The 20952-nt window shown below is 35.2% G+C and overlaps 1 protein-coding gene across 1 annotated transcript in view; it reads right to left on the reverse strand.

The window, feature by feature from the left end:
• The window catches only part of LOC110038431 (peptidyl-prolyl cis-trans isomerase CYP37, chloroplastic), a 74735-nt gene that overhangs the window by 27893 nt on the left and 25890 nt on the right, over nt 1-20952 (reverse strand). Inside the window, exons 2-6 of the mRNA XM_020743278.1 lie at nt 14492-14752; nt 14308-14397; nt 13594-13689; nt 8516-8623; nt 8260-8309 (exon numbers count right to left, since the gene is read on the reverse strand). Of these exons, the coding sequence (XP_020598937.1) occupies nt 8260-8309; nt 8516-8623; nt 13594-13689; nt 14308-14397; nt 14492-14752 (605 nt within the window). The remainder of the gene's footprint in view (nt 1-8259; nt 8310-8515; nt 8624-13593; nt 13690-14307; nt 14398-14491; nt 14753-20952) is intronic.

A 20952-nucleotide genomic window follows, 5' to 3' on the forward strand; every position in this document is an offset into this window, starting at 1 on the left:
TACCTCTTTCTATCGCACGGGGGATCTTCTACTTCTTCGATGGCTTGTTAGGGCACGCGACAAAAGAATTCGTCGATGCTCATGTCTTCTTCTCCGCACGAAGCTTCTGTCAACTCGATACTGACGCTGCCTTAATGACGCTCCCACATTCCTCCACTACTTGACAAAGACTTTGTCTCCTCTAGCTTTCGCTCCCTCCTTTCTGATGCTTCTACTTCACACCGAACAACTCGAAGCTCGATGCCGCCTACTCACACAAGAACTCCTTAGATCAAACTCCAAACACAAGCCCCTTCGGCTCTCCTCGTAAGCTCCCGCCTCCCTCATACGACATTTTGTAGGCAAACTTACTTCTTAGGCTTTTGACCCCCTCATCTCCTCTCCCTTTCGGTCGTCCCAGATTCTTCATTTCTTCTTCTTTGGTTTCTCTCGAGTATTCAAACCTTCAATTCATTTCCTCTGGGTAGAAAAAACGAGACGTTACAATTTTTCCCACTTACAAAAAATTCATCCTCAAAATTTATAAATAGACTTCATGTTATCACTCATTAAGCATGTCAACATTAGCTATCCATAAATTTTTTTATGAAAATTACGAGTTATCCATTAGGATAAAAAGTAATCACTACTAAGGCAAAGACTTGATACAAGGGGACTCAACAATTCTTCAGATAACAAACAAAACAAGAAATTATGCTAGAAAAATACCCTTATAAAAGAAATTGCCAAACCCATCAGACCTCATCACCATCAACAACAGTTGGTTCTTCAGGCTCACTCTAAGTGAGAGAATAAACTCAAGATTGAGCAAGTTGTCTTGGTTGACCTTGGTAGGAGCGAGGTTACAAACTCTATCCTTTTCTACTCACTTGCAGCCTTCTGTGATTGAGCTCCTAATTTCTAATATTCAACACTCTTTTTGCCAAGAGATGGAAAATAACTTGTTATAAGATTGGGCTAACGACACCAATAACAAGTATTAGAGTCCATCAAGTATTCAGTTGTCCTCCGTATTTGGAACAAGTGATTATCAAAAGTGACTAAAGTACCCTAAGTCCTACCTCTACTAACTCCATCTGATTTACTCTTGTACTTCAAATTGGATTGTTTTGGTTGTTCTATATGTTCTACTTCACCGTTACTTTTCCTCGTGTGTGCCTCCTTACGTTTTGAAGTAGATGAAGATCCCTCATGCGACAGAAAGAGACAAGGGTGGTTTTTTCTATTAACTAATGTAATAATAACAACAAAAAACAACAAAAAAGCCTTAATCCCACTACGTGGGGTAAGTGATGTAATAATAATAAAAAAAAATTATATATATACATATATATAAAATTTTAAAAATAAAAAAATGGCGTCAGCAGTGGCACGCTCTGCTAGGGTTTCGCCACATGGCAAATTCCGACGGTGAATCTATTGGCTTCTTCCCATCTCATCGGTGTCTCCCACGACGATGTTTTCACGTAGCTGCAGCTCTCAGTCTCTCCAATCGAAGTCGATCGCTCCCTGTCGTCTCCCGTACCTTCCAACGTCGTCTGATCCCATAGACGACGGCGCTATTTATCGCAGTCGTCTCTCATAGCCGACAACATTTCTTCTTCGCAGGTGTCTCCTCGTTGCTCCAGACGAAGCGTTTGTCCTGCCCGACAGACAGTGCCCGAAGTCTGCTTACTTCCTTGTGGCCCGCCAAACCATTCTTTTCTGACCGTGACCATCTTGTGACGAAGATGGTCTCGACGTTTCTTTCCTACGCAAATGCCCTTGCCGACGACTTTCCCATTCTTGTTCGTGCCCCTCCAAGTTCAGAGTCTGGTTTTGGTATCGGTAAGTCCTGCAATGTTCCAAAATCTTTCCACAAGGCTCTTGAAGATGGTGGTGATCGCACTTTTATTAAAAAACTTGAAAAAAAATGAGAAGTCTGCTCTTATTCTCACTGAGGTTGAAACAAACACTCTCGCATTCTCTTCACGTTTTACTCTAGTGGGAAAATTCTTTTATGGTCACTCAAAATTGGAGATCATTCGGAAAGATTTTGATGCAATGAAACTATTGGACATTTGAAATATTGGCTTACTTGACAGTCGAAATATACTTATTCAATTATCTCACGAGGTCGATTACACTCGCATTTTCTCCCAAAAAGTTATCAAGATCGACAATCATTTTATGAAAATTTTGAAGTGGACAGTCGATTTTGATCCAAAAGCGGAGTCCCCTATCATTCCTGTTTGGATAAAGTTTCAGGGGTTAGGGGTTAAAATTACATTAAAATTACATCTGTTCAACATGGAAATTCTCTACTCTTTAGCCACTGCTTACGGTAAACCTCTCAAGGTTGATAGTCCTACGCTTGCCGTCACCAGATTCTCTATGGCTTGTGTGTTAGTTGAGAGAGATATCAATCAACCAGCTCCGAATGAGATATGAATTTACACTATTCATAACGGGTATTGGAAAAATGTTGAAATAGAACCACACCCTCCTTATTGCTCTCATTGTAGTATATTTGGCCACAGTTCTGCTATTGGTTATCGCTTGCATCCTTATATAAGACCGAATATCACTAAAGATCAACCTACTATCCTTGCTGAGAAGGTACAATTCGATCCTCTTTTCAACATCGCAGTTCCAGATGAAGAACACCATACTAAAGGTACAGATCCAAATGTGTTGATAACACTCACTGTTATTGAAGAAGACCCACTTACATGCCAAGACACAAGAGAGTGCTCCTTCGATCCGATAAAAGATCGGCTGTTATAACAAGTAATTGGTTCTAATGTTCAACAACCTACACATATCTTATACACTTCAGAACATTTCGTTGATCAGGTGAGTCAATCTTCGGATGAGGAATGACAGGTCTACACGAGGAGAAAGAAGAAAAACGGAGGACGACTCGAGCTTTGGAATTTATTGGATGATACATTGGTTACTACTGGTAATGACACTCATCTTACTAATTTATTAGCTGGCTCCTTCCCTAGAGCTAGAGGCAGAGGCAAGACAAAATTAGGTCGCTCTCCAGCTACCTGATACTCCTTATTTGACACTTTCTGATTTTTTTTTTAGGTTTCTTATGTATTTTATTGCATTTTCTCTTTTTTGGAACAATTTGATATGGTGGTTATCATGTGGGCAGAGTGTCATATTAAGGACCTCCCACAAAATCTATTTATACCCTACTTTTTATTTAATATATTAGCCATTATGTTTTCTCATATATATATATATATATATATATATATCATTGAATAAAAAAAAGCTGCAATAATCAAATGTTATTAAATTTGCAATAACAAAATAAATAAATTAAATTTTAATATGAATATTATGCTTATTTTGGGTGTTTAACTTTAGAGGAGTTAACATCAAGATAAATTATATAACAAATTAATCGTCATTAATATGAGTACTCGTACTCTTAAATTTTAATATAATTTTATTATCTCTTCTAAACAAGTTGTATGGGCTGTTATTTATGCTTGATTAATGCAATTGATTTTTTTTATTATATTTTATTGATCATTCTAATGCAAATGTTTATAATCTCATATTATGAAATATTTAAGGCATTGAGTATTTAATGTTGAGCGATATGAAATTATGAATGATATAATCTACATAGATTAATTAAATGTGTATATTTGACGATGATAGAGTCACCTCTTTATAGTACTAGAGGGGAAACACTAAGTTACCCGTGCACTTATATGAAAAAGTGTATTGATATTCAAGTACCTTAATTGGTACAAATTTTTAGATGGTACTTCTGTGACAGTAGTACAAATATAAAATGATATAATGAGAGTAAGATTTTTTTATGAATAACAATAAATTTTTATGTTTATTTATTAAAAGCTTAGCTAGGATGCATGTTGCATCATTTTCTCTTGTATTACTATAGTTTTGAAGTATGAGTATTTATTTATTGGTTTAGCTCTTGTTATTTTAAACTAACTTTTCATGTTAACTAAGTGATTAAAAGATGAGCGATAAAATAAATAACGCTTATAGAAGACGTAGACAACCTGTAACGAAGTAAATTTAATTTTACTGTTTTATGCTTTAGTGATTCTTTCATTTGTTAATAGTTATAGTAAATGAACATAGAAAACTTAATTATCACTGTCGAACCATCTGTTCCCACCTGAGTTAATTTCGAGCTTCGGGTCAGATCGTGACAAAAGGATTCGTTCACTGCTCGTGTCCTCTTCTCAGCAAGAAGTTTCCTTCGGCTCGAAACTAACGCTACCCTGACGACTCCTTCACTTTCCTCCACTGCTTGACAGAGAATGATGCCTCCTTCACCTTCCGCTCCCTCCTTGCTCATGCTTCTCATTCGTACAAAACTTCTTGAAACTTGATACCGCCTCCTCGCACATGAACTCTTTCAATCGAACTTCAAACGCACGCGGCTTCGGCTCTCCTGATAGGTTCCTGCACTCTCATACGATATTTTATAAGCGAACTTACCTCTTTAGGCTTCGACCCCTTGTTTCCTCTCCTCTCTTTCAACTATCCCTAACTCCTTGTTTCTTCTTCTTCGATTTCTCTTGAATATTCGAATATTCAATTATTTTCCTATGGGTAGATAAAACGAGGCGTTACACTGAGTGCCCAGTTCCTCCTCCCGAACCAACTATCTTGGAGTCTTTTTTAAAAAAAAAAATTGTGTAAATTATCTTGTGAAATTTCTTTGTTTTAAAATTTACTTTAATAAGGGCAACCCTATTGATTTTAGTTGGCCTTCCAATGGAGCAAACTACCCTAACGACTTCACCATCCTTCTCTTAGAGCCTATTGACCGAAAGATTATCATTAAGGGTAAAACTGCCTGATCTATTGCTAAAAAATAAGCTAAACTAGGTATTTATCTTTAAATATTCCAAATGACAATTAATTATGAGGGAGACTTTACTAAAAATCAAAGCAATTCTAAGGTATGAGTCAATTCAATAGATGCTCAGACAAATTTTTCCAAAAAGTTGTCTGGGTTAATTCTTTATCACAAGTCTTTGAACAACATATATTTAGTTTTGTCAAGAAAATTTTGCCTTTTCCAAAGTTTTTTTTTTGTGAGCCTAGATCAAAAGACAAAACCTAACTCAAAAAACATTTTATGTAATTAAGAAAACCTAACTCATTTCCAATGAAAGAACAGACTTAGGAAAACCTAACTCACCTCCTATGAAAGAATAAGAGAGACCACCGCCACCTTTTTCTAAGATACTCAAAAAAAACAAGTTAGGTCAGCAGTTCTCCAGATTTTTAGAGATGTTCAAAAAGCTCACATTTAACATCTTTATTTTTTTTAAGTTTTAGAACATATGTCTAGTTATGTGAATTTCAAGAATGGCATAAGAAGAGAATACTATGTGATTTTGAGACTACGACCCGAACAAGGTAGTGTAGTGGTATCCTTCAGAAAAAAACTTTCACAAAAAATTAAGAATCCTGATGGTTTTAACATTCTTTATGGTATATGAGAGTTTTTTTGGAAAAGTCTTGTGTGATTTAGAGGTTATGTCTTTGTCAATATTTAAAAGATTAGGATTAAGATAAGTTCAACCAACCATGATAAACCTGCAGTTAGCTGATCATTCTCTTACCTATCCCAGAGAGTGATTGCGGATGTGCTTGTTAAGTTTGAAAAATTCATCTTCCCTGCTGATTTCAGTGTCATAGATATGGAGAAGGATAAAAAGATCCTCATTATCCTAAGTAAACATTTTCTAGCAATAGAAAAGACAAATATTAATTTACAAAAAGGGAGTTAATCATAAGAGCACTAGATCAAAAAATGACTTTTAGGATTTATAATCCAATTCAATCACTTATATATCCTTCAAAAAATTGTTGTTGAATTGAGATTGAGAAATTATATGAAATTTTGATTAAGGGATTGAAGAAGAATACTTATAATCAGGAAGATTCAAAATTGGGACTAAAATTTGAGGATTTAGAAGATTTTTTTTGGGGCATCTAAAATATTGGGTGATTGATCAGAGATTATTAAAATGACAAGTTGATCCTGAGGAAAAATTATACGCATGATTTGATTATGTTAGAATGAAGACATAAAACCAAGTGCTACTTGAAGGCAACTCAAGCATTATCTTGTAATTTGATGGCATGTTTGTTTTGCTTTATAATTGTGTGTTATGTTGTATTGTGATTTGAGTGAAGACGTTAAACTAAGCATTTATTGGGAGACAACCCAATGTATCTTTTCTTGATTTATGATTTTGTTAACTTGTATCTCCAAAGTCATCCTATTCACTAAAAATATATAAATTATAGAGCAGATAAATTATGGAGCTCTGTAGCATATATTTTAAATAAGAACAATAAAATTTATGGAGCAGATAACTCATGAACAAGTTGTACTGTACTATCTACCACATAGGCAAATATCTAAACTATAATTTATGTTTGATTTAGAGGAATTCAATAGTATTATTGTAAATTAGAAATAAAAGTACCCGCCTCGATCTGAGATGACTAGATTTTCAATCAATCTATTTTGATTGTCTTCTTTAATTTGATACTTATAAAAAAATAATCATAATAATTAATTTTATATTTAATTGATCTATATTTTATATTAATGTTTTAATTTTTTAATTTTTTGCATTTAAAGAACATAAATCATAATATCTTTTCTACTTATTTATTTGCTATTACAGATTTTAATTATAATACTTTAGTATTTCTAGAATTATTTTGATTTATTAAATTAGATAATACTAAAATATAAACCATAATTTTTGATAGAAAAATTTAATAAATCATATCAATTCTTAATTTTTTTTTTCACTAAACTATCCTAATTCCAATAAAATTAGATTGATATTCTAACCACAATTAACTTGTTCAATTACTTCAAATTATATATTAACATTCTACTTCTCCTTCCTTCTAACCTAAGTAATCAATCAATGTTGTTTAAAAGCCAAAATTAAATTTAAATGAATTAAATAAACTGAAAAAATATATAATACTTAAAAATGAATATTACTTTGGTGGCCGCCCTAATTTAAGTGATGCTCATGAACTTGTTTATCATCACCTAAAAATGAATAAAGTTGTACGAATGCTTATGTACATGCACAACACACACGATCCTACATCCACGATTGACCTCCTAACAACCCGAACACTCGGTCGAGCTCGATTGCCTTTATCCTGCTTTGTTCCGGTCGAGCTCAACTGCCTTTCTCTTCCCCTAGCGAGATCGTTTGTCGGCTTCCTCCTTCGCACTCGTTTGTTCAAAACCATTGTATGTTCAATGCTAAAGCAGCATTACCGCCTTGCTCTCTCTTGATTCCAGCATGAGGTCATCACCGATCGTCTCCATCTTGCATTACGGCGCTCAGCTACACACGCAAGCACTATTTGCATCATAACTACTTTCAATTCTGCGTTGGATCCCCCACTCTTCTCTCATTTGATCTCCCCATCATCTTCGTCTCTCTCTCTCTCTTTTTCTCGCCCTCGTCTCCCTTATAAGCACGGGCCGAACTATCCTGCTCGTCTCGACCCCTCAGTAAGTGTAACACTAGCACTATAAAACCGAGCATTATAGAGAGTGGAAACCCTCACACATGACTCATGCACGCAAGAACATTCCTCCGCACGTTGCTCCCAGCACCCATATCTCCGCAAGCTTCACCTAATAGTAATCACTTATTTGCCAACTACTCCATTCCAGCACATCAATCCAATACCACTCCAGTTGTATGCGTCACTAAGTTATTATGGCTTAGTTATTGTATTTATATTATTGATTAGATTTCCAATTTCAACCTGCAATATCACATTTTTCCTACTACAACTTCTAGGATTGTATAGATTCAGTACAGATGGTGAAATAAAGAACACTCAACAGTTCCTCAAACTATTTTTGATGTGAAAAGAACAAGGAAAACATATGGATTAAACGCAATCGCTTAGAAAATGTGCAATAGTTTATGAAAACTAAAGGAAAACCAATGCAATATCTAATGGTAGTGATTGCCAAGGATTCAGAAATCCAACCTAAAATAGTTCAAATTAGGCTAACGATGATGATGGTTCATTTTTTCTTTATGCAACCAAAATTCTCAAGTATCTAATAATGTATAGATCACTCATACTAGATAAAGTCATAGTGAAGAGGTAAAACACTATGACTGCTATAATTTCTCTGAAAATTAATGTATGATACACAGCAGCATGCATGGATGACTACATGATAGACAGTTGTTGCGTTACCTTGGATAGCTTAGGTACTGCTCAGGTAACAAAAAAGACAATCCTGGAGCCTGTTGAACGCAGTAGAGTCAGTAGACATCATACCTCATATTGTTGGATAATTTTTTTTATTATAACAAATTAATAGCAAATCAAACAGCTCAAAAATATAAAGAAACTGATAATAATATTATCAACAACTATTAAACTTATAAAAATTGAGTAAAACCATGAAAGGAAAAGTTTATCAGCTCTCAAAAGCTTTTATGAAGAATACCTGCAATAGTTCTAGTTCCGCAAGAGTGTCAAGAGATGATTTCAGGGCAACAGATATCTTATCTGGGTCGTTCTCCTTTACAAATGCAATTAGATTTTTTAATCCACCCTGATATTTGGCATGAAGTTAGCATTAGTTCAACTGCTATAAAGCCTGCATAAGCTTTCCGCGATCCAGAATTGTGAATACATGACGAGAAGCATCTAATGTTTTCCATGTAACTGCCAAATATAATAAACAATGTCATGAATTGTGACTCCCTAAGTGATGTATTGTGGCATTTTATGGCAGGATTTGGAACCCTATCATTCATTCATGGCAGATTGCACCATCAAAGAATGATTTCTGAAATTTCGTTCTTTAACACTACCAACCAAATAAAATTTCTTGCAGTATACATCTTAGTTAGGCTCGAAGTAATAATTGTAATGTCATTTATCATCACCAAGTGAACTTCCGATCTCTTAGAGATGGGCTTAACGTGGGGGTTTAAATGAGTCTGAGTCAAGCTCGAGCCACTCTCGGCTTCAGCTTGAGCTTGATTAATCAATCAAGTTCGAGCTTGAGCTTAACTCTACAAGTTTGAACAGGCTCTTGTTTAGTATGAAAAAGAAAAAAAAAAATTAATTTAAGATAGTATTATAATGAAATGACAAATAAAATGAGAATGTGTGAGATAATTAAAAAGAAATCACTTGATATAAAATGAAAAACATAAATTTTTAACATTTTTAATAAAAAAAATAAAATTCATGAAATTTAATATAATTTAAGTCTATCTTTTATTGATTATTTTTAGATGACTCGACTCACGGGCTAACGCACCAAGTCGGGGTTGGCTTGAGCTTGGCTTGTTAATTCATCGAGCTCAGTTCACGAACCACTTATTGAGACGAGTCCCAACCAGCTCATTAGTCCATTTGACTCACTTACACCCAAAGTTGTATGCATCCTTAGCTACCCCTCATACCTCACAACCAACAAAATAGAGCAACCAATCAATTTATTCAAATCTTTTAGTGATTCTTAATGTGTTTTGTGCCATTTAAACTGAAAAAGAAGTTTGGATGATGGAATAGATTCAAGGCATGTTGAAATTTATATGAAATGAAAAATATATAAACAAGTAGCATAGTTGAAAATTGGGTCCGTAAGTTGCACTCATTATTACACTGCATTAGTATAGAAGCACTGAGAATTTTTATTTCAAAATGAATTTTCTTTGCAAAATTTCTTTAAGACAACATGTAAATAAAAAAATGATCTTGTATGTTCCATAGTCAAGTGTTTGACAATAGATTTTCCTTTAACTTTGGAGCCCTTTTATTATTGGTATTATATTTGTTAATCAAGAAATATATGCTATCAACTATGTTCCTAAGAAGATAGATAATGCGAGGGACATGGCGTTGAATCAGATCATCCTTGGTTTGCAAGTGGTCGGCCGATACCTTGCCCTACTTGAAGTTGCCTCCCAAAGGGAGGGGTCTGCCCCCCTAGCTATCTACTAATATATATATTCTATTTTCCCTCTTTAGGATTTTTAGTTTTTCCTGATTTTAGATTTCTAGCGTCGGCATTTCTCCCTTCTCCATGTTGTATCCAAAGGCAGGTGGTGCTTCGGTTGTATATTGCTCCATGTTGGTTACTACCTCCCCTTAATCCCTCGCCTACTCCCCCTCCCTTGCTCGCCGCCAACTCCACTGCACCCACATCCTTCCTGTTGCCCTATCGCAAGCCCTACTCCACCTCTCCAACTATTGCTAAACAGCCCAATCTCCCCTGTTATACTGCAGCCAACCCTACTCCATCCCTACAGCTGTCGAAATCCACCCCCAACACCAACTATCATTGTCGTGAACCCATCTAACACCCCCACTGCCTACCACCATATATCTTCAATCCTCCCGTACCGCCACCATCCCCTAGTCCCCCTCCCTGCTCCGATCACAAACCAGCATACTCCCCTCCAATCTGCCACTACCTCTCCCAGCCCCTCACCACGGTCCACCGGCTATCCCGCCTAGCCCTAGCTAGAGATTTGTGTTGTGTTGCTTTTCCTTCCCTATTTTGAGTCTTGATTGTAACCCCATTGTTTTGGCGTAATAAAAATCTGTTTTTCTATCGGATTTTGAGTTAACTCCAATATCACTTTTATTAAAATAATCCAAGGCAGGCTAGTATAGTCATCATTAAAGGACACAAAAATAGCTGAGCCTAAGAAGAGTTTGAATCACATTCTTTCTTTCTTGGATATAGAAGTTTCAAAAAAAAAGATAAGAAAAAAGACAATTCTGAGGTTCATTCATCATTAGATTTCTCAAGAGAGTACAAGACCATCAATTTATTTAGCAGGTCCGCCCATCGTGCTCTATTCCTAAAATAAATAATACGAATGTAAACTACTTTGTATTTTAAATATGTAATTAAATTTTTTATAGATACTTAACTAGTGAAAATTTTAGATTTGTCAAAAATATTTCATAGTGTAGAGGATTTATTTATAAGAATGCTCATTGGCCTGTAAGAGTCAAAGAATGTCTCATTGACCAACAACGACTGTCAGAAATCCATCAATGATGAATATTTTATATTGTTAGGATGGTGAGTATATAAAATAATGTTTGGGTGAAAAAATAGTCAAATCATCTATAGCTCATAAATAAATAATTCAAAAATTATGATTAGGCATCATTGAGAATTCTATGATTGGTCATCCTTATTGTTTTATGAATAAGACCTTACTTTTAATCTCATAGATTTCCAGAGTAAAGTGTCAAACTAATTCTTTGACCATTTACATGAAGCTATTTTACTCTCATAGTCCACAAAAGTGTCAAATTAGTCCCCAGAATCTTTTAATATTGGTTGGTCCTTATAGCGGACTATTTTAGCGACATTTAAAAGACTTTGGGAACTAAATTGACATTTTATAGACTCTGGAACTAGATTGACCCCAACAAAGAGTCAGAGACCCATTTTAATACTTTTCTCAATTTTGGCAACATGACAAACCTTAGAAAATATCTAATTTAGCATATCCCAATTTTTTATTTTTTTAATGAAACATGCAGTTTCACTTTTTCAGAAACTATGGAGTTCGATAACCAGCACATTGCCATAGAGTCCTGTTAATCCCAAGCATTGATTGTGGGGCCACCTTGCTGTAATCTAGTGCCAAGTAAACGGATCAAGTTCTCTCTTTCCTTGAAGAGGATTCAAACAAATTGTGACTACTTCAAGCATTTCATACAAGTGATAAATTGAATGAATGTTTTATAATTCTTCTATTAGAATCAATAGGACATGGATATTTTGGTGATCCATGAGAACAGAAATTGTGATAGTAACTGGAAATAAAGAGCAAAAAAAAGACAAATAAAGCTGCAGCACTAAAGGACAAAAATAAAATAGAATAAGAAAGTATAAAAAAAGCATAAAGCAATGAAGGATTGCAAGTTCTGAGCCATGCAACAATGAAGGTTTTGTCTTATAGCAATGCTAAGAAGAAAAAACCCAAGGCTCGAATAACTCGATAAAAATTGTAGAGGATTGGTTGATTATTTCATTGCAATATTTGTGCAACATATAAATCTAGAATAGGTTTTAATAAAATACATACAAAATCAAAGAATAATAGTTACAATAGTTAACAAATTGAAAAGTAGGAAGAATAATAATATAATAGTCTATGGATTTATGAGATAGCAATAGTAATTTAATGGATCAAAAAAGTAAGATGAAAGAAATAAAGAAGGTGAAGTATTATTAGACTAAGGGAAGCATTGATGGTGGCGGAATTGATGAAGCCAAAACAAAATTGATAGAAATTAATTTTTTCATACTTTACCCTTACAAGAATCAACGTCTCTCTTCATTCTGCACCGCTATGATAAAAATTCAATCATCAACTAAGTTTGTTTGAAGTTCATTATATTTTTCAGCATTATGTTAACATACAATTTTTAAAATCCATCATCATTAGAAACTGTGTTCGTGAAATTAAGGAAAAAAAATCAAAATAATAAATATCAATCACATATGCAACCATAATAAAAAATAAACATTGTGCATACTTTGAGTCAATGCATGTCTAAAATTCTCTCTTACGATTCTTTATTGTGAAGATGCCAAAAAAAATAATCAAAACAATAATAGCAAAAAACAACATGCGTTTTCTTGTCTCCTGCCAAAGCTGAAATGCACCTTTTCATCATAGACAGAACTCATGCCTGCTTAAAAAACTGTTGCTAAAATGGTTAGTAGCTAATTTTATAAGATTAACATGTTCTATGTAGGCAGTTCATTCTATAATTAGTAGCTTCGAGGGTGCAATGTTTTCCGGCTGAAATTATTGAGAATAAATACTAAAAATTCAAATCATCCTCATTGAACTATTACTGCCGCTGTATTTCATCAATAGCAAACAAGAAAACTAATCAAAGGATACAAATAATTCAGATGAAATTTGGATACTGAAAATGACAGACTAAAATAAGCATACCTAAAAAGTTTACGGACCATGTTGGTCATCGATATGGTATTCTTATTCATTAGATCACTAAAAAGCATAACATACTAACCAGAGAAACAGAACAGCGCAAGTTTTCTTTCTTGTTTATTATTTTTATCTACTTATACACCATGAGGCTAATCAATTGAAGGATCAAATATAAAGTTAAGAAAGCCTAGTGTTAGAAGTCAAACCTCCATTCAACAGAAATAATTGAAATAATACGCATTCTGATATGCTAACATCCATAGTTCCAGTGTATCTTTTTCTGACTGGAAGTGCTCATTACTAAATTTTCTTCTTTCTTATGAGATTTGTATCCCTCATGCAAAAATAAATAAATAAACAATAATCTCCTGTCAAAACAGTTAGTTGCTTGTTTCACATGCCACAAGTTAAAGCCATTCACTTTCATGCTCACAAAAATAAGGACCTTATTTTCCCAGCCAACTTAGAACAAATGAGCAGATATGGATCTAAGGGGGCCATACAGAACTCAATTGTTAAGTCAAATCCATGTATGATGAACATTATAAACTTAAGGAAACGGAAAAGAGTGGAATACATTGCCATTTGTTAGTGAAGCATAAAGAAGGGAGCCCTTCTCCTTGAGTTCCTCCGATAAGCTACCTAAGATTGATTCCTTTTGCTCCATTGCAATCTAAAAACCACACCAATGTTTAAAACAATAAACTATTAGAATATTAAAGAAAATATTAAAGAAAAACAGAGCCAAGCATATTGTAATAATAATTGTATTGCTTAATGCTCATATCATAAACTCATCCTTAATTATTTAGCAAGCCAAAATGTTTTTTAAAGCCATCCTATAACCAGAATTATATGTCCATGAAATGCTCGGAAAAAGAAAGCTATCTTAGATATGATTTAGTATGTTGGTAGAATTATTTGAATTGACCTAGGAATGAAGGCAAAATGCATGATCAATATCTGCAGGCATTTATAAATGCATGCATGACTATTTCATGAATTAGATAACAGCGCGCTAGCCATTTAAAATTATAATTTCTTAAGGAAATGAGCATGTTCATTGCATACAAAACATTAAAAACAGCTTCACACTCCTCTTAATCAAATCGACCAGCTTTAAATGTGCTGCTTCCGTTCTCATTTCATTGAGGTCGGATCTATTAACCAGGATGATCAACTGAAAAGTTAGACTAAATTTATTTGCTAGGTTTCTAACAGATAATGCAATCATCCAAATAGCAAAAAATATTTCCCTCATATAAATATGTGAATAGAAGTCATGATGTACCTTTAAAGCTTTCTTTGCATCACCTTCCATTGTACCATAAGGTTTTCTCTGTGGGATTCTTAATCGGTATGAAATATCCTCCAGAGAGTCCTGCAGAGAACCATATAATCGTTTCCTAGCTTAGGCAGAAGACTAAAGAGCCAAAAAAAGTTTACCATGGGGCGTAGATGAAAAAAACATTTACTTGTATAGCTTTCATATTTGCATTGGCAGGAATTGCCCTTCTTAAAGCAAGCTCTCCTGTTCGGGGAACCTTGGTGTCAGGTGAATAAAGTACTGCTTTTGCAGAAGAAATAAACCATGTGTCCCATGTACTTGAAGGTAATGTAAATGAGCTTTGAAAAAGAATAAGAACAATAGCTAGCACACTTTCAGCCCTCTTCAATCTATGATAGAATGCAGAAAAGCTTAGGAGCCTCGGAAAGAGGTTTTGGTGGGGAGTTTCCTACAAAAGATAGCATAGTAATAAAATAAACCTAACTAATTAAAACGAATTTGTGAATATTTCAACATAAAATAAATTATCATTCCTAGAAAGGAAAGGAGATCCAACTTCTTTAGTTCCATTACATATTTTTATCAATCACCCTAAAAAATAAGAGATCACTACCCATAAGCACTTAAGCATCATTTTAATTTACAAAACTAGACAATAAAAATCTTAGAGTCAAATAGTTCTTTTCTAGAAAGATCACATTTGTCGATAGCAAATAGCACAACATAACAAAAGATCCAATGAAATCATAGGACATAATGCAAAGCACGGCCCATTATTCTATAAGTACCCACTATTTTAAAAATAACATAGAAAATCTTAAAGAAGGTTGTAGCATGTATAACACAAAACGCAATGCGCTATTTTAAAAAATTACATAAAGTAGCTTAAAGAATGTTCTAGCGTGCAACATTAAAAGAGAGTAAGCATATTGCTAGTATAAATCAAAAACAAAAAATAAGAAAAGTTGCATTGTGCGCTCCTTTGATGCACATTACAATTTATAATCTAAAGATTTAAACAATCAATCAACAACCATATATGACACAATAAACTAATTCATTAATTAACGCAAATAATGAGATAATAATGTTCTTGCAAAATAAAATATGAAAATGCTCAGATGGGTGATGGTGGGTTAAAGCTTGATGCTCAAAATAATTGCACGTTTTTTCACCTTTTTATTTTCTACTAATGCATGTTTTATTGAATTTTCGATTAAGGTAAATTAAACATAAGATATCATCAGTGGTGGGATTGGAAATTGTAATAAAGACACAAGAACATTTTTTCAAGAAAATGACTAGGACAAACAAATCAAGCCCTAATCATGTTGCTTTCTGGCAGAATAAATTAGCGTTTTGATTAACAAGAAGGGCAGGAAAATGAATCTTTTAGGAGATATGGCATCCTATAACATCGGGATGCTCTTTCTTCAAGCATTTTGGGGCTTTGCCTAATATGACTGGGTATTATTCTTCATACTAAGTAAATTTTGAGTGTTAAAAAAAAAAGACCAACAAAGTTGATAACTATTCAATCACCTTACAACCTAAAGTGATTCCATCTGAATTTTGTAGGCAATGATATAAGTCTGGAAAATACAAAAAATGAAAAGAAAATAAATAAATAAATGTAGCTTTGCAGCTTTTTCATCAAAGACAACGTTGCCTTTGTGCCTCAACTTGCCAGAAAAGGTTGGCAAAGAAGTCTTGGGTGCATGGCACAAGACGTCTGGAATTGGCTTTGCCATTTTCACTTGCATCATTGGAGTTATGGAAACAAATGTTGTTGTAAAATACATGATCATTGGAGTATTAGAATGCATGAAAAAATGAGAGCTCGAGAGAAAGATCTAGCATGGCCAAGTTTTCTTTGTAATAATCCATTTTGAGAAATCTGTTAAAAATTTTTGACAAGTTAAAATATACCTAAAATTTCAAATCCCACAGATATCAACCGAATCAATTTTATAAAATTTTACACGTCAAAATAATTAATTTGATATATAATACAATATATAAATTTTGAATGGAATGAGAGATAAAATTGAAAATTATAGGTTTAATTAATTTAATTAAACCTAATTATTTGTTTAATCTCTCGCACCCTCACTGTCAAAGTTTTGAGAAAAATAGGCGAAATATTGAATAGGCTCGATTGCTTTTTCCCTTTGCTTTCATTCCATTAAGTAATAATCTTACAATCTACTTTAGGTAAAAAATAAAATGCATATAATTTATTTTAGGTAGCTTAATAATACATATTCCTAATCTAAATATTTAGCTAAAAGGGAAATAAATCAGAATAAAGATGTTGGAAATAGGGAAGCTTCTAATTATAGAAAACTTCTAATTTAGCTGTCTAATTTCCGTTCTTCCTGATTGACATCTCCCCTCAAATTGATGCTGATTGATCAGGCAGCATCAATTTGCTAACAAGAGACTGATAACACTGTCGGGACAAAAAATCCTTAAGCCGTAAGTGCCGAAGCCTGAAAATGCCGAAGCCTGAAAATGCCGAAACCCGAGAGTGCCGAAGTTTAAAAATGCCGAAGTCTGAAAATGCTGAAGCCCCAAAGAGAAACCCGAGAGTGCCGAAGTTTGAAAATGCCGAAGTCTGAAAATGCTGAAGCCCCAAAGGCTGAAGCCTGAGAGTGTAGTGCCAAGAAGGCCGAAGTCCAAGAGTGCTGAAGCCCAAAAGTGCCGAAGCCTAAAAATGTCAAAGCCTGAAAATGTCGAAGTCCGAAAGGCCGAAACCTGAGAGTGCTGAAGCCCAAGAGTGTCAAAGCCTAAAAATGCCGAAGCACAAGAGTGTCGAAGTCCGAAAGGCCGAAACCTGAGAGTGCTGAAGCCCAAGAGGCCGAAGCCTGAGAGTGCCGAAGCCCGAGAGGCCGAAGCCTGAGATTGCCGAAGTCCAACAATCCAAAGCCCGAGAGTCCGAAGCCCAAGAGTGCCGAAGCAATTGGGACAAAGCAGACCGGGACGAAGCAGCCGAAGCTAATGCAGGAGGATGAAGCAGACAGGAACAAAGTGATAGTAGGCGAGGAAGCAGAGAGAAGCGCAAGCCCAGATGGTTCGCAATGAGGAGAAGGCAAAGTCGATGCTCAATCGCTTCATTGCGATGAAGAACGCGGAGAAGCGCAAGCCCAAGGAAAATCGTCCATACCTCACCTCGGAGTGTCGCGATCTTGCCGATGCCGACCGATGGCGCAGTGAAATTCTCCGAGAGATTGGTGTCAAGGAGGCTGAGATCCAGACCAAGGGCCTCGATGAGCATCTCCTCTGAGATCTCAATGACGAGATCAACAAACTTCTTCACGAGCGTGTCCACTGGGAGCGCCGTATCGTAGTACTTGGCGGACAAAATTACAAGAAGAACACCGCCAAGATGACGGATCTTGATGGTAGCGTCATCGATGTTCCTAACCCTTCCGGTCGTCTCATTAACATGAAGAAGCCGACGAAACCGAAGTGAAAGAAGCAACGATGGCTAGCGAAGGAGATATGAAGAAATCATGAGGCGATGAGCAGACAAACGAACGAGAATTAAGGCATCCTCCTTTCCCGTCTGCAAGCTGGCGGGAAGGGAGTCTTGACGGTCCTCCAACAATTATTAGTGGTTAGGGCAAAAATCCGACTCTGATACCATGTCAAAATTTTGAGAAAAATATGTTGAATTGTGAATAGACTCGATTGCTTTTTTCCCTTTGCTTTCATTCCATTAAGTAATAATCTTACAATCTATTTTAGGTACAAAATAAAGTACATATAATTTATTTTAGGTAACTTAATAATACATATTCCTAATTTAAATATTTAGGTAAAAGGGAAATAAATCAGAATAAAGATGTTGGAAATAAGGAAGCATCTAATTATAGAAAACTTCTAATTTAACTGTCAAATTTTCGTTCTTCCTGATTGGCACTCACTGTTCACAACCGACATTCTTGTAGATGTGAGGTGGAAAGAAAGCAACTAATTGGAAACTGTAAGGTTGTTAAACCTCCTTCATCAAAAGGGATTATCCCAGTGAGTCTGATAGTGACCACCTCCGGTGAGCATACGGACCATCTTACTTCGAAGAATCTCCCAAATTATTGACACCCACTTGAAGGCTACAACACTAGCAAATTTGGTCCATGAATTCCATCCCAAAAAAGGTTTGTAGGGGTGACTTGTGGAGGTGTCCCTCAAGAACCTTTTGAAATAAGGAATTTGTCCTTCCTTACATTTCTAAGAACACAAAAGGGACGACAATAGTATGGCAATCAAAAGGCAATGAAAGGGACCAAGTCGTCAAAGTTATTAGTGAGACCCTCCTAATGCCTAGTGTAACGCCTAAAATTTCAAGAAAGCAGGTAAAATTCGGCACATGAAAAGTACCCCAAATTTCACATCCTCCAAAATTCAATCAAAATAATTTTATAAAATTATATGCATAAAATCGATAAATTCCATAGATTGAGAGATGTGAAATTAAGAAGTTATATGTTTTACTAATGTAATTAATCTTATTTGTATTATAATCCCACCTTCGTACTGTTCTCTGCCAACTACAGCCGCACTTAACTGCGCATGCAATGGCTCAATGGGATCAAACGGCTAAGAATTCCTCTGATTTTCCTTGAGTGTCACAATTCCTATCCCCTCTCCCATTTCCTCCAACTCCTTGTCTCGGTGACTTGAAGGCTACAACACTAGCAAATTCGGTCCATAAATTCCATCCCTAAAGAGTTTGTAGGGGTGACTTGTGGAGGTGTCCCTCAAGAGCCTTTCGAAATAAGGAGTTTGTCCTTCCTTACATTTCTATTAAGACAAAGAGGACGACACTAGTATGGTAATCAGAAGGCAACGAAAGGGATCAAGTCGTCAAAGTTATTAGTGAGACCCTCCCAATGCCTGATGTAACGCCTAAAATTTTAAGAAAGCAAGTAAAATCCGACATATTTGAAAAGTACCCAAAAATTTCGCATCCTCCGAAATTCAATCAAAGTAATTTTATAAAATTATATGCATAAAATCGATAAATTTCATAGATTTAGGGATGAAATTCAGAAGCTACATGTATTATTAATGTAATTAATCCTTTAATTAATCTTAATTGTATTATAATCTCTCCTCCACACTGTTCTATGCCAACTACAACCGCGCTTAACTGCGCATGCAATGGCTCGAAGGGATCAAATGGCTAATAATTCCTCTGATTTTCCTTGAGTGTCACAAATCTTATCCCCTCTCCCATTTCCTCCAACTCCTCGTCTCGGTTCTACTCAACAGAGAAGGTTTGCGATCCTTGATACAGTGCAAGAACGAAATGTGCAAGTTGAGCAACACCAGGGAAGCCACATGCGACATTTTAGTGCTCTAAAGTTTTGAACTCCTATTCCTTTCTCCTCTCTCATGATCCCCTTTTCCCTCTCGGGCGGCTTGGCAATCTGCGACCCTTGCCACAGTGCAAGGGCGGGAAGAACTGCATCCTTGAGAATTATATGATTTTCATGTTTCCGAGTACGTATATGGATTAATTCTAAATTGCAATGTATCACATATGTTGCAGTAATCAGATTAGACTAATTCATCGCCCATAGAGTTCTGATTATAAAAGTCAAGACAAGTGCTCGTGAGAATTTCGTCTGCCCAAATTGTTCGTTTCTTTCGCACCTCACCCAACCCTAAAAGGGCAACCAATTGAGGTGTAACACTTGGTGTCAATGTGAACGTGGAGATAGAAATGTTGATAGTCTCCTTGCCTCAAAGGCAAGTTCAAGAAGTTCACCACTCTTCTTTTGGGGTTCCTATGTCCAACAGAAGGATTGTGTCCTAGCCACTAAGGAGTTTATGAGGCAAAGATGTTGCAGAGCTAAGAGAGTTGATGGATTCTCTGACAAGAAAAGTGTGGAATCTTGAGAAACAACTTATTGAGGTCCAAGTGATCTGAGAATTGACAGTCAAGTCCATTCACAAATTTATAGACCCTACAGGGTCACTTATGTTCTTGGCCAGAGGCAAATTCATATTATAACGATTAAATAGCAGTAGATTCATCTCCATAGACATATTGTTGAAACTAATTTTTTAGTTTATCTTGATTGTGATTGGGAAAAACCTCGTCTTTATGTAATACGTTGAAAATTTACAACTTCATTGTGCTATTTCTTTTTAAATGAATGTTCCATTCCTCATTAGCTAGTCATTGTGAGTTAGGTTTCATGGCTCACCTTCTAATTTTAATACTTTTGCTTCTTTATTCATACAATTTGTCTTTAATATTTATGGAGTATGAGCAAGTCATGGTGGCTATAATAATGAGAGTATATGATGAAAATTTGATCACTTATAGTTGATGTGAAACTTATCACAAAAACCATAATCTGTCCTTAATATAAATAGCCTTCACCTCATTTAAATCCCTATACAATATTCATTTTCTTCACACATATCACTCGCTTCATTCACTCCTTAGGCACTCTCAGAGTCATGGTTGCTTCTCTAAGAAAATATGCTAAGGCATTCAAAGGAGAGTAAGCCTAAGATTCAAAACGCTATAAGTATATATATGAAAATACACACACACACACACCACCTGCATATACATATATATATATATATATATATATATATATATACATATTTATATACTGTCATACA

The sequence above is a fragment of the Phalaenopsis equestris genome, unplaced genomic scaffold (assembly GCF_001263595.1).
Source record: "Phalaenopsis equestris unplaced genomic scaffold, ASM126359v1 Scaffold232805, whole genome shotgun sequence".
NCBI classification, from domain to species: domain Eukaryota; kingdom Viridiplantae; phylum Streptophyta; class Magnoliopsida; order Asparagales; family Orchidaceae; genus Phalaenopsis; species Phalaenopsis equestris.